Genomic DNA, 13,813 nt, shown 5'->3' on the forward strand with positions numbered 1-13,813 from the left:
GTTTTCAAGACCAATAATGGCGAGCCAAGAGATTTCAACAGAATGCAGCCGGCACGTCTTGTTATGGACTTTCCTGAAAAAAAGATAACATTCAGGAAAAAACACAGCGTACAGAAAGCAAGGACATCTGGGACCGGAAGGCTGCCTGGTTAAGCGCCACAGTGGCAGAACAAATCAGTCATTTACCACTGGTACACCTTCGCTGGTCTGGAGACAGTCACAGTTAAAGACAGTGAGAGCTTACAGTATCGGTCAGCTCACAGAAGTGATTTTACTGTGCAAATGTGACGCCATGCTGCAAAGGATCCTGCTCAGCAAAACCTCTCCTTCCATGAAGAATGAATTTGAAATAGATTAAGCACCATAACACCTATTACAAATTGAGCATATTAAAAAGAAAAGGCTCTCACTCACAGAGAACAGCATCAGCTTATTTGCAACCACGGGTCTTGATGCATGCTACATAAGCACGAATCGATCACCTAACAGAGATGCATGCATGTGCAGTTCGCCTCGTATGTCTTGTCTCAAAGTGGCATTGACATGAAACTGCATTGAGTTTTTGTTTATTTCCTATTGGTCTTTTACAAAGTGTGTGTGGTAGGGAGGGGAGAGGAGCTGGCAGCCATAAATCACAGCAAACAGCCTTGCGGATGATGTGTTTGCAGAGTTGCGTGTGCGTTCTTTTTGCATTAAGATTCACACACTGGGTGGTGGCGAGAAGAGGCAGAAATGACAAGCTGCCACTGATGTTGTAGCACTGATCAATCATGACCCACGGCTGCTTAGGACCGCAGGATGGCATGTTCCGTGTGGCACGATGGGAAAGCGGAGTCACAAAGAGCGCATCATCCGCAGCGTGCAAAGTGCAAGGACAGCAAGCTGCCTTGGCACGCAGAAAAAAGGTAAATGACGATTGTGCGGTTTGGGTTGCTCTCCGTCCAAGAAGTGACACGGACTTGGCAAAATCAGAACACATCCTGTCAGATAAAGAGGTATCAAGCTCAGTTGCAACATTAGAAGTTGTATGTTAGTTTTCCTTTTCCATTTCTAAGCAGCATGATTGCAGTGTGCAGAGAGTAGAATTTAAAACCACATGAATAAAGCTGAACATGGACCTTGGTGGCCATCTCCTGGCAGATTCCTGAACAGCGCTCAGTTTGGATCGTTGTCACCATGCCCGAGTCAGTGCTTCACTACTCCACTTTTCTTCTATCATTGCTCCGACAGCACAGACGCAACGCTTTGAGTGTGCGAGTGCTGACAGCAGCACAGTGGTTCAGTGGAGCGGCTGGCTGGTGAAAGCGCCAGCTGTTGGGCAGCGTTGGGCTCACGCCAGTTTCTGCAGAACAGTTGGCCAGCCTGCAGGAAGCAGAGTTAATGTTTAAGTCAGTACTACTTTGTTTCTCTGTGGAGCTCTTTACAGTAGAGCAAATCCTTAATGGCTCACCGTGTAAAGAAATCATTGTGCTCCTGTCATCAGTCTACAGATATCATGTTGATACAGAGGTCTTTTCACTGCTACAGAATGCTAATGCCAAATGACACAACTTACATAGACAACATTTGGATTTCTTCACACGTACTGTGATTAAAATAGGAAAAAAATTAAATGACTAACAACTCAGTGTATTATCCAGCAGAGTATCCTCCAGCTCTGTCATGGATTCAAAGCATCTGATAAGAAACACTGGAGATCGATTTATTGTGATAACAAAGAATACACACAAGACAGGAGTACAAAAATGGTTAAGTTTAATTTTCAACGTACTGAACATAAAACTTTAACAGATAGAAAAATAATCATGTTTAAAATCTTTGAAGATACACATTTTGGTAAAAAAAAAACAAGAAATAAATATAACAGTTCAGTGATCAGGAGTCACCGTCTTCTGAGCTGGAGTTCGTGGAGCTGCTGGTGGCTAAATCTGAAGAACTGCTGCTGCTGCTGCTCACCTGATCAGATGCAGTCTGACTGCTCTTCTCTGCACAAAGGGAAGCAAAAGGAACCAATCACCATCACCAATTAAATGCTATGAAGGCTACTGGGACTGAAATTCTTTTAAATATCTGCAGCTCGGTGCCAAAAGCTTCACGTGAAGGCGGCAAGAGAGGTTTTTGTACTCACTTTGAAATTTCTTAAACCTCTTATACAGGCACGACTTGACATATTGCTCCAGCTCACGCAGAGTCGACGGCTTAAGGATCTCAAAGTCGATCTCGATCTCATCCGGGTTGCCGCTGCACACGTTGGGCTCTCGTGCCTGAATGATGTGCACCACGCGGCCCAGCTTCGTGCCGGGTAACCGGTTAATGTCCAGGCTCAGCTGGTGCTTTTCCTCATACGTCATCGGCAGAGAGTCGTTGTCCGAATCCCAGTCATTGCTACCTTTCCATGGTGGCCTGTAAAGGCAGAGCAGTAAAGGGATCTATGTCTGTTTGTGTGTGCGTGTGTTTGGGGGAGGGGTTAAAGGTAAGTAAAACACCATACCTGGAGCTGGAGTTTGAAAGACATTTGGAACTTGTAGTTCCTTTACTTTGCCTGCTGTGCTCTCGCTTGTCCTTCTCTTTTCTCATCTTTGGTTTATTCACAGGGGCTTCAGACAGGGCAGCGAGCTGTTCGTGCACGCTTTTAAGCTGGGTCGAAAGCCAGCAGAGATGGGTTATTGTGGTGAGGTATCAATAAATCAAATAAAGTGTCAAGAGAAATAGACGCACCTGGAAGCAAAAACAGAAAATGATGCTGCAGGGTAGCTGCTGAGTGACCCAGCAGGTGGCAGGGAACGTAAAGCTCAGAGAAAAGATATCTTAAGTGATTTACTTAATGCTTGAAATCAGCTTATGATTTTGTTAGTCAGCCGTATCCTTTGCTCTTGTTTTATCTTTTATTCTCTCTGTGGTATAACAGGGAGCCGAAGAGCAATGCAAATAAGTTTTCTTGTTATTGTACTGCAGAATAAATGTGAAGCTGCTCCTCAGATCTCATCGCACACAAACTCTTTTAAAACAAACGTAGCCTGTGTATAATTTGTCCTCTGTAAAAACCCTGGTTTTTGCCACTTACTTGAAGCAGCTGGGAAACAAAATGACTCAAGCAAATTCTCTCATCTCTCGTGTGCTGAGGCTTGCACAGATAAAGGTGATATTTTCATTGTATTCAACAGATTTCTGTTTTTTCCAGGTAGTGCAGACTAACAGTATTGTGAGGTGAAGCCAACATGTAAGCATGTACACGTTACTTTTCTGTAACGTAATACTTTGCCATGTAGAGATGTGTGCAGGAACTCACCTGATCTTGCACCTCAGCAAGCCGGGTGGCACGTCCCTCCGCCGACTCGGATTTGTCCAAACTGGAGGAAGTGTTGCCATTAAGCCCACAGAAAGCTGCACTTGTAGCAGATCTGGGACCAGTTGGTGCAGTCAGCTCCACACGCTCTTCGGGCATCTTTGCAAACTTCTGCTCAAACACTCCCTGAAGGAACCAGTCGCACAACGACAGAGCAGAGGGGAAACAGAAAGCTGAGCGCAAGAGTCAGTTTTAATATTTTAATTATTAAAAAGAAAAATTCACAACACACCTGAAGTTTTCGGGCCATACTGACAACACTATGATGCGAGGGGTTGTATTTGTAACAGTTGGAAAAAATCAGCCGCACATCCGCAGCAAACTGCTGCACCTCTTGGTATTCTCCTCCATCCAACTTTTGCTGCAAAACATAAAAAAAACGAGTTGAACCACGGACGTGAAGATCTTTGCGGCAATAGTTTACAGGCACCGATGGGTAAGTTTACTTTAACAGTGCTGAGATCCATGGGGTATTTGATGATGTCATGGTAATCGTGTAGCCCCAGAGCTTCAGCGTCTACGGGCTTGTAGAACGGCCAGGCGTAGGCCGAGTGTTTCTTGCACAGCATCTCCTTCAGGATCTCACCGCAGTACTTCAGCTGTTCGCTCAGGCCGTCCTGCTCAGCTTCTTGAACTGGAAAGTCTTTCTCTTCAAAGCCGCTCTTAGAAGGTGCGACCGCTCGGCCAGCGCTTTCATGCCTCACCCTGTTTTCTACTAAAGCAGTCAAAAACATTGACGAGAACGTGTCAAACTAAAACAAGTATGTGCCCTTTGCCTGAAGTTGTGTTGCAGTAGCTGTTTACAGACATAAGTGCAGTACCTGGAGCGCTACTTTTTTTCCCTTTTCCTCTGGCAGCGTTTGGAAGAATCTCCACTTCCTTCTGAGGCATTTGGGCGACTTTCTGCAAGAAAATCTTCTCCAAGGCGAGCGCCATCAGCACGATGTCGTCTGTCGGCTACAGAGGATGAAGCGGAACCTGTTAGGATTTAGTATTTGTGAAGGTAGCAAACATCATGCACTTCAGAGTCGCAGAGCTCCTCACCTTGTTATATATGTAGCAGTTGGTAAACATGGTGTTGAAGTCCTGCATGCACTCACTCGCACTCCAGTAGTAGTTGTTCTCTAGCCGTTTCTTGATGGTACCCATGTCCATAGGGGATGTAATTATCTTATGATAATCCTGATCAAGAAGAAGAGTCAGTGTCAGATGAATTTCCTCTTTTGTTTCCCCTCCACCATACATCGTTAGGAAGCTCCGCCCCAAGTCTGACAGATAGGGAGAAGTTAATTATTCATTACAGTTTCCAATTCATCATGCCTCTGCCCTCCAGAAGGGTCACTGAAAATGAGTTTCCTAGCACATTAAAATTCAACATTTAAAACTCTCTGGGTGAGTGCATGTAAACAGTTATAATCTGTATAAACAACTTTAGAACCATTTAAAGCAAAGTCTAATAATCTTCTAATAATGCAATGTGCTCTTAAAATTGCAAAAAACAAAGTCATTTGAACAGACGCCAGAATAAGCTAAGCTGTCACTGTTGGATAACATCTTGATGGAACGTGTCACCGTTTTCCAGCACCTCTGTACCCACTGTGTTTATGTAGGGGTGTGCGCAAGAAATGGGAGGCGAGGAGAAATCGAAAGCAAATCTTAAGACAACATTAGTACAATGGAAGAACGACAAAAGCAGGGGGAAAATTTAAGCCTTTACAAGCAGTTTTACTCCAATGAAAATAAACTTCACATATGCTTTTACTGAAGGTGGCAAAGATCGTTACAGAACAAAGATAGGTGTGTTAGAAAAAAAAATCATCTCACTAAAGCATCCGCAGTCAGAGGGAAATTCATTTATATGCACAAAAGAAATCATTATATTGTTGGAGACTAAATCTAATGTTAGGTGATGTGTGTACAGCTGCCTTTAATATGGAGATGTGTCACAACTGCAACCGAATAGATAAATACGTCTCAAGGGAGGAAAAAAAAGGACAAAGCATTCACAGATGCAACAGATAACCGCTTCCCTGTTGTGTTTAACTGAAAGCTAGATTATCATATTGATCGCCAACAGCTCCGAGGCAGAAATCCTTTCATTTCAGCGGCTTTGATTGTGAATATTTAGCAATGTCCCAATATTTTTTGGCTTAAACTATGACGAACAGTTCACCCGTTATCTCAGTGATTGTAGATAATTTATTGGTCTGGCAATCGACTGATCACTCAACAAGTGGAAACTACTCACAGGTAGTCCAAGAGTGACCGCATCGACAGGCTGGTAAAAAGGCCAAGCGAACTGGTGCCGCCACAGGGTTTTGATCACTACTTTCTGCATGTACTGCAGCTGGTTGGTCCTCCGGCCCGGCTTGCTTGGACTGGTCACCTCTGGAGGTGGAGGGTTCACAAGCTGTGGGGGGTCCGGCTCTGTGGCTGCTGCCGACATGATGGTTACAAACCGTCTGCTGGTTTCTGCCGTCTTGTGGAAATGATGTAGTGTTTCCCGTCAGCTCAGCAAAGACTGAGGGAACTCCAGTCCACGTCATACATACTTTCATTCCACACAACTCAAACCTGCTGATGTAAATGAAAAGTTGAACAGTTATGACAGTGCAGTTAACGGTCCAAACATGACAGGTATATTGACAAGACTGCCTACTGGATGCGAACACTTGAAATGTGCGGGATTAAAAAACAAAAGACTTTACTTACATCGGAATACACTTTAACCACAATTCCATACACATTATCCATCATTCTGTTGGACATGTAGTACTTTTTTTTAAAATTGTTTTATTAAGCTTGTGAGGAGGATTTAAATCCATGCATTGTTTTATTTACCAACAGCCCACAGGAGCCGTTGATCTACTGCTGCTACCTGCTTCTGACTGAGGTCAGAAGTGATTTGTTGAGTATGTGGCCTGTCAGATTAGATAACACTATGAAAATGACATAGACACAGACACAGATGAGATGTTGGTCCTATACTGGCAAACCAGTGGCTGTCATAGTGAGGCCATATTTAAGTATTCTTTTAAAAAAAAATAACACTTAATAATAATAATAAATTCTAAGCAATATTTGATGCAATTGCAATAAGACAAAAACTGGTTTTAGATTAATTTGCTTACGATGCGCTGTTTCGAAACGTTTTTTTTTTTTAAAGTTTGCCGTGCCAATTTTTCACCAGGTGATGATTTCACCATAGCTACAGGTACCCCCAGAAACAGAAGCGTCCTAAAGGGGTGGGGTACGCACACGACTTTGAAAAACTTCCAATGCCAGCAGCCTGTTTGGTGGCAATTCCAGGACCAAAAGACCAAAAGAAAAGTCCGGGACGTGACAAAAAGCTTCTTTTTTTGTCAGCTACGACGAAACAATACTAGATTATCAATTCGGGTGCGTTTAGTTTTCAGACAAACAGGAGGAGGATTTTATTGGTGACTGAAATGTTTAAAAAGCTTTAATACACCCACCCCACGTTACACAACACAGGATAAACTAAATCTTCGGTCGAGAAGAATGTGCAGTGAAACTGTGAAGCATAGGCACAGCCTAACTTCAAACCAATGACTAACTTGTCTCCTGCTAATACATGTCGGTGTCGCGCGACAGTTTCCCATAATGACTAATATGACGCTAAAATACTGGACCGGGAGCAAAGGACAGTTTAGCAAAGTTTTACATTACCAAACTACAGTAGTATGTCACAAGGCCAGTTAATGAAGTACTGAAAAACATTCAGATCGTTAGCTTAACTTGGCTAGCTGGTTTGAGTACTTGTATATGGTGACACAATCTGCCAGACAAAGGCTGTCATTGCAAATACGCTGCGGAATTTATCATGGCAAGACTCAAAATCACACGGAAAACTTGGGACTTTCGTTGCGGGTGTCTTTTGTTTTAATGCAGTCAACCTTCTGCTAACTTTTGGCAGTCTTTCTACCAAAAGTCGACCTGGAGTTGCCTTGGAGCTAGCTGCATTTTAAGATAACGGAGCAAAAACACCCGTGTGTTTGTTCCCCAGCAAGGACCAGGATAACGAGTACAAAACAAAAAAAAAAGAACAGCCAAGCACTAAACTTTTTACCAACTCGTTTTCTTATGCGAGCGTGTTGGAACGAGAGTTCAGACGCTGCCCACTTGAGAAGGGTTCACACCTTGCACCGAAGCCAAAATAAAATCAATAACCAACTCGCGCTAACTCACACAATCTGTTAAAACCTACTAAAGTGTTATTCACTAACCTGCAATGGGCATGGCTCGAGGGAGGGACCTCGAACTCTGTCGTCAGTGGCTTTTTCTTCTTCGTGGTTTAATGAGGATTCGAGAGCAAGGTATTCTTGCATTACCGCCACCTGAGCTAGCATGCCTACACTAAAAATAAACGTTTGGAAATATAATACGTATTTATTTTCTTTTAACTCATGGACAAAGAAATAGCTGCCTGGGGTTGAGAAAAGTATTTGTTGCGTTGCACATTATTCAGCGTAAATTTGAAACGACAATATTGTGCTACAAGTGATGAATCTGATTGGGACAAACTATTCCGTATTTTGTAATATAACAAATTGGTGTGATAAACAAAATTATTGCAAAATACTACGACAAATGTAGTGATTGTTATTGGCTTTCTTTTCAATATTTGTGAAATATGCATATATACATAATGTATTACATGTATATTTACATGTAACATATTTGATGTATATTTGTGTAATATGTATATATATGTATATTACACAAATATGGAAAACAATGACAACATTAATAATGCTAATTATTATTATTAATAATAATGATCCGTTTTTGTTTTTTTTTTTGCTTTCCCTTCGATAATTGACCCTCACTAGTTTCCGTTACTTCTAAGTGTTACGCGCATGCGCATAGCCTCAGCACACCACATTCCCCGCTTCTCACCATTGGCTTTCCCCGTAAGCAAACCTGCTATAGCAAACCAGTTGAATTAATTGCTCCCCGGGACTGCCTTTGTTTATACACGCTCAGCTCTTCTTCCCAGTCGCTTCGAAGAGTAATAATCTGGCCGTGAATCTGCATAAATTCCTGTGAGTATCGGCGTTTGCCTGAATCGTCATTGTTTGAATGGAGGGCCCATTCGTGGCAGCTTGTCAACATCATCATTAACCTGCATGAACAAGCTACCTTTAGCCCCCCTCTCCATCATAAAACCAGAGGATTTACCATCAAGGCGCACGTTTTGTCTCGGATATCCAACTCCGAATCTTTAAATGTGTATGCAGCTGTCGTTACGGAGCGATCACTGCGTTTGCTAAAGTTAAGTTTCAGCGAAGGTATTCCGTGTCGTCTTTTGTTAGATGTTGCTTTTCCGCAGTTAGTTGATTTAAGAAAACAAACAAGTTAACGTTAATGCATGCGAAAGGAATGCAGTATAGTCGTAGCTGACCGTACGAAATATTTCTATCTAGTCGTTTCACATAATTGGAACAATTTACCGTTGGTCAGCTGAAGCTAGCTCAGCTAGCTAAACTCGAAGCTAAACGACATAGTAGCCACACGAGCATTTAACCACTTAGCGACAGAAAATAGCTGTTCCGTACAAATGAAGTTAAACACGACACACACCGAAAACTACACAGCCCTTAAACTGCTACAAATTCAGACCCATATTGTAAATAAATGCCATAGTTTTTATGAGTGGCTACACCTCACAGCTGTTAGCGCACCTATTGGTTCAGCGTAGGTTTTTTTAATCAATCATACGCACATACAAATGTGTGTTTTGATTGCACTGATATTAAGTTTGTAAGTGGCTACCTCTGCTTAGACTTGCTGTAGATCTTTTAACTCTTAACCCTATATTACGAAGTCTTTTTTGGTTCAGAGTGTATGAACTTATTATCATACAAATCTTTTTGTGTGTGTGTGTGTGTGTGTGTGTCTCAGGATAACGTGCAATAGATGGTAATTTCCTCACCATGGCAACAGAAGACAAGAAACCAGAGACTGACACCAAACCTCCAGTTGTACCATCAGCATCTGCCAGCCAAAGCAAGGTGTGGATAACTGGAATATCATTAGGATTCATGTAACTTCACACTGTGTCTGCATACGTTTTTTTATTTATTTATTTTGTCAGTATACAAACACACATGCATTCTTATTTATTCTAACTTTGGCACAAGGAGAGGCATTTCACACCTGAGCTGTAAACAGTGTCCTGAAAATCAGAGACACATCAACAAGTGTTTGTCCACGTTCCGCACATCCTGTGACGTGTTGTTTGTATTTACAGTCGGCGCCAGCCAAACCAAACTACAGCTTGAAATTCACGTTAGCTGGACACACTAAAGCCGTGTCCTCGGTGAAGTTCAGCCCGAGTGGAGAATGGCTGGCCAGCTCATGTGAGTTTGTTTTCATTTATTTAAATCCAAGCTCATGTCGCCTTTAAATGACTTTGATTGAACTGTTGGCTCCCACCTTTTGTTCATATGTAAATCATTTTCTTGGCAAACTGTTTACAAAGTGTTTAAAAACACACTTGAAAGCAACGTCTGCTGTGTGTTTTAAATGTTTAGCTTTTTTCCCCTGAGCACATCAGTTAAGAAGCTGAAACTTTTTTTTTTTTTTTAACATTTAATTTTTATTAACAGTCGGGTTAACCAAAATAGTCATCGGATTTATTTTTGTCAACTAATCACCACAACTTTTCTCTTTTCAAGAGTGCACTGTTTTTGGTCCTCACTGCTTTATTCTGTTGAGCTGATTCCTTCTGTGCATTTTCATCTTTAAAGGAGGTAAATGTAATGCTTTACAGAAAGTAGCCAACAGCTACATAGCACTTTGGGGGAAACATAAAGAACACACACAAAAGCGCTGGATGTTCATGAAATCCTTTCCACGATGAGTTAAACCCCATCTAGTTAAGCGACGGGCGTATCATTATCCGGATCGAATATAGAGGGAAGACTTCACAGGGTGTGGACCACAAAGTGTGAAGCAGTCGTACACTCGAGAAGAGAAAGACCAGACAAGCCAAAACATCATAAGTGCAGAGCAGCTACGGATTTCTTTTGACAGGTGACGCTAAGATCGACCTGCTAAAACCTCAAATGACATGAGGAAAAACATACGGAGGAGGTTTGGAGCGGCTCATGAATCAAATTCGGCACGATTCAGCCGTATAAACGTGGTTGGAATAAGTCAACCCGGTGACGTGCAGAACTTGACTTCGCTGTCTGAACGTCTCTGGTCCTTTCATTAGCAACACTGAATGTATTTCTTGTGTTGCAGCTGCCGATAAACTCATCAAAATCTGGGGAGCGTACGACGGCAAGTTCGAGAAAACCATATCTGGACACAAACTTGTGAGTGAAAGACCGCCGTCTTTAAAAGCTGAGACACACACCGGTCTTTGGAGAAAAAAAAAGGCGGCATTTGATAATTTCCTCCAAATCTGCAGGGCATATCTGATGTGGCCTGGTCCTCCGACTCCAACCTCCTGGTGTCCGCGTCGGATGACAAGACCCTGAAGATCTGGGACGTCAGCTCGGTAAGAGGGCTCAAACGACTTTATATCTGGATTGTGTGGATGTTGAAAGTCCGATCACGATCGGAGCCGCAGTTGAAATGTGACATTTCACTCAGATTCTCTTGAATCCAGGGAAAGTGCTTAAAAACTCTGAAAGGTCACAGCAACTATGTCTTCTGCTGCAACTTCAACCCCCAGTCAAATCTCATCGTGTCTGGATCGGTGAGTACGGGGCTTTTTTTTGGCAACAAAGGAAGCCATAAATGTTGCGCAGATGTTGGACCTTTGAGGATTAGAAGCATGACTCCGTGTGGGTTTGAGCAAAACATTTGTTTCCATCCTCTTTTTTTTTTTTTTTCTCCTTCTAGTTTGATGAGAGCGTAAGGATATGGGACGTGAAGACTGGAAAATGTTTGAAAACATTGCCGGCTCACTCTGACCCCGTCTCTGCCGTGAGTCATTTTTCTTTGCCATCACCACAAAGCTTCTAGATTTTTAGCAGCGCCATGGCAACAGCAGCCTGTCTGTGCTCGCAGGTTCATTTCAACAGAGACGGCTCCCTGATCGTGTCCAGTAGCTACGATGGCCTCTGGTGAGTCTGTTCTGCGTCACATTAATTATATGTTCGATAGAAAGCCCTCCTAGTTCTGGTTTAACGAGAACTGGCTCCACATTCTGGGGGGGAGACAATGTTTTTAAATCGCCCTGCAAATGATGTGAATGGCATTCGTTTCTATTCATCCTATGTCTGTTTATTCAGTGTGCTGCTTAACGGGTGCCAATTAAATACCTATTCTGTTGCTTCGCAGTCGAATCTGGGACACGGCCTCAGGGCAGTGTTTGAAAACCCTCATCGGTAAGGCCGTTTGGCGTGTGTTTCTTCACCTCTTAATCTGTCCAAATAAGTCATTATTTACCCCCCACCTGTGTGCTGATTTTGTCTGTGTGTTTGGTAGACGATGACAACCCTCCAGTGTCGTTTGTGAAGTTTTCCCCCAATGGGAAGTACATCCTGGCTGCCACACTGGATAAGTGAGTGTTGTGATGTGATGTGATTTTTCACCTGCAGAGGGCAGCATAACACCAAGATGAGCTGTCCTCTGCAGTTTGACGTCTTGGTTTGAGTTGTTTAACAGATGTTTGCTCTGTTCTTGTGGATTTTCAGCACACTGAAGCTGTGGGACTACAGCAAAGGAAAGGTAAGCTCCTCCGACTGATGCAACATGTGTGAAAATCCCCAAACTATACAAGGAGGACACTATAAATTCATTTTCACGGCACTCATTCGTCTGTAATGTTATTGGACGATTTTAGAAAAAAGTGTCCAGTGTCATTTCCTTTCAGGAATTTTGTGCACGGTTTAGTGAGTAGAAGTGGACTTTTTTTTTTTATGAAGTTAAAAGTTTCGGAGCTTTGTGTGCATGTGTGGGTTTATTAATCAGCACAACTAATAGCCTTCCTCTGTTGTCTTAGCTTTTGGTTTTTCTGTAATGCTTTCTATCCTTTTCACACCTCTCCATTCATACCACCTACTCTCTTGAGTGCAGCGTCTGGTGTTTCTTTTAGGCGTAATGATCCCAAACACACCTCTGAAGAGGGTGTTTCTGATCGCTTGGCATTCAGGGAGCCCAGGTCTTCGTTTGGCTGCTTTCCTTGTAGTTTCCTTTGGGGTTTTGAAACTGTACAAGATAGAAATACAAGTATTACTGCATTTGCAGCTGAGAACATTTCTGACTGACTCAACTCTCAAATGTCTCCCAACTTTTCAGTGCTTGAAAACTTACACGGGCCACAAAAACGAGAAGTACTGCATATTCGCCAATTTCTCCGTCACCGGGGGGAAGGTAGGAGCCCTCGTTGGTTCTTTGACGCAGCAAACGTGTAGCCTGTGTTTAGAATCACTTGTGTGTGCGGCTGAATGTCACTGTGAGCTGAAGCCAAGCGGCTGCTCTCTCTTGCAGTGGATCGTGTCGGGCTCAGAGGACAACATGGTTTACATCTGGAACCTGCAGACGAAGGAGATTGTGCAGAAACTCCAGGGCCACACGGGTACGGCCGACTTTTAAAGATCTGAAATCAAATGTAGCATCGTATAGATGGAGCAGCCAGACGTGAACGTGTTTTAAAAAAAAAAAAAAATTATTTCTTTTCAGACGTCGTCATTTCAACCGCCTGCCACCCGACAGAGAACATCATCGCATCTGCGGCTTTAGAAAACGACAAAACCATCAAGCTATGGAAAAGCGACTGCTAAGCCCTTTTTGGATACTGTGGAGCCATTCAACTTTTATTATTAAATTTTCATTTTTTTGTACGTTTTGGTGTAAAACAAGAGGACCTTTTTTTTTTTTTTTCCTATCCCCGCCTCGTGGATGCTGAGAGCCGTTAGCTAATGAAATTCAACAAGGAGAGCCCGGCCCGACTCATCAGCTCCGCAGCAGACTCTTATCCCCTCAACACATCTGACGTCATGTGCCAGAGCCCCTCGGTCTTATAAAGGAAACAAGTGACTTTTGTTTGAAAGCAACGTTCTGGTGCTTCAGTATTTTTGACACTGCATCATTTGCCTTTCTGTTTCATAACATCTGTACAATAAATGTTATGGTTACTGGGCCTTCGGATGATTTCTTTTGACTTTTCTGTAACTGCATTTAAACTTGAAAAAAAAAAAGGTAACATTTCTATCAGGCTTTAGATTTAGGCACCAAAGGATTATTTTATTTATTTAAGTGGTACCCATCTTGCTTTTCATTTGTTTTCCTTCTGTCTAAATATCAGATCGTTGTGCCATTGCAAGGGGCAGCAAACCAGGATTTGACTGCTTATTATGGTGCAGTTAAAAAAAAAAAAAAGTTTATACACGTCACAGATGAGTTATTAGTTACAAACAAATAATGATAGAAACTTTTCTTTAAAAAGGAAATAATCCCAACTGGACAAACTGATCTTGTATAAGA

General features: G+C 42.5%; 2 protein-coding genes across 3 annotated transcripts; one reads left to right on the forward strand and one right to left on the reverse strand.

The window, feature by feature from the left end:
* Positions 1–1,738: 1,738 nt before the first annotated feature.
* LOC140276996 (bromodomain-containing protein 3-like) lies at positions 1,739–7,618 on the reverse strand. Of its 2 annotated transcripts, none has more exons than XM_072371865.1 (9): positions 5,595–7,618; positions 4,391–4,528; positions 4,168–4,303; positions 3,793–4,058; positions 3,579–3,707; positions 3,290–3,472; positions 2,492–2,637; positions 2,129–2,403; positions 1,739–1,985 (listed from the first exon to the last, which is right to left on the reverse strand). In XM_072371865.1, exons 1-9 carry the CDS (start codon positions 5,790–5,792, stop codon positions 1,876–1,878), a joined length of 1,581 nt encoding a protein of 526 aa, XP_072227966.1. In that variant the 5' UTR covers positions 5,793–7,618; the 3' UTR covers positions 1,739–1,875. The 2 variants fall into 2 exon arrangements, with proteins under 2 accessions (XP_072227966.1, XP_072227965.1); XM_072371864.1 differs by having other exon boundaries at positions 3,793–4,061.
* Positions 7,619–8,230: 612 nt separating this feature from the next.
* Positions 8,231–13,469, forward strand: wdr5 (WD repeat domain 5). Its single transcript, XM_072371671.1, has 14 exons — positions 8,231–8,412; positions 9,272–9,381; positions 9,621–9,729; positions 10,619–10,692; positions 10,788–10,877; positions 10,989–11,078; positions 11,225–11,308; positions 11,393–11,448; positions 11,666–11,712; positions 11,813–11,888; positions 12,022–12,055; positions 12,626–12,700; positions 12,818–12,905; positions 13,010–13,469. The coding sequence occupies exons 2-14, from the start codon at positions 9,304–9,306 to the stop codon at positions 13,108–13,110; spliced, it is 1,002 nt and encodes a 333-aa protein (XP_072227772.1). The 5' UTR covers positions 8,231–8,412; positions 9,272–9,303; the 3' UTR covers positions 13,111–13,469.
* The last annotated feature ends 344 nt before the right edge of the window (positions 13,470–13,813 follow it).

Source organism: Leuresthes tenuis, unplaced genomic scaffold (genome assembly GCF_036924035.1).
Source record: "Leuresthes tenuis unplaced genomic scaffold, fLeuTen1.0.hap1 SCAF_19, whole genome shotgun sequence".
NCBI classification, from domain to species: Eukaryota; Metazoa; Chordata; class Actinopteri; order Atheriniformes; family Atherinopsidae; genus Leuresthes; species Leuresthes tenuis.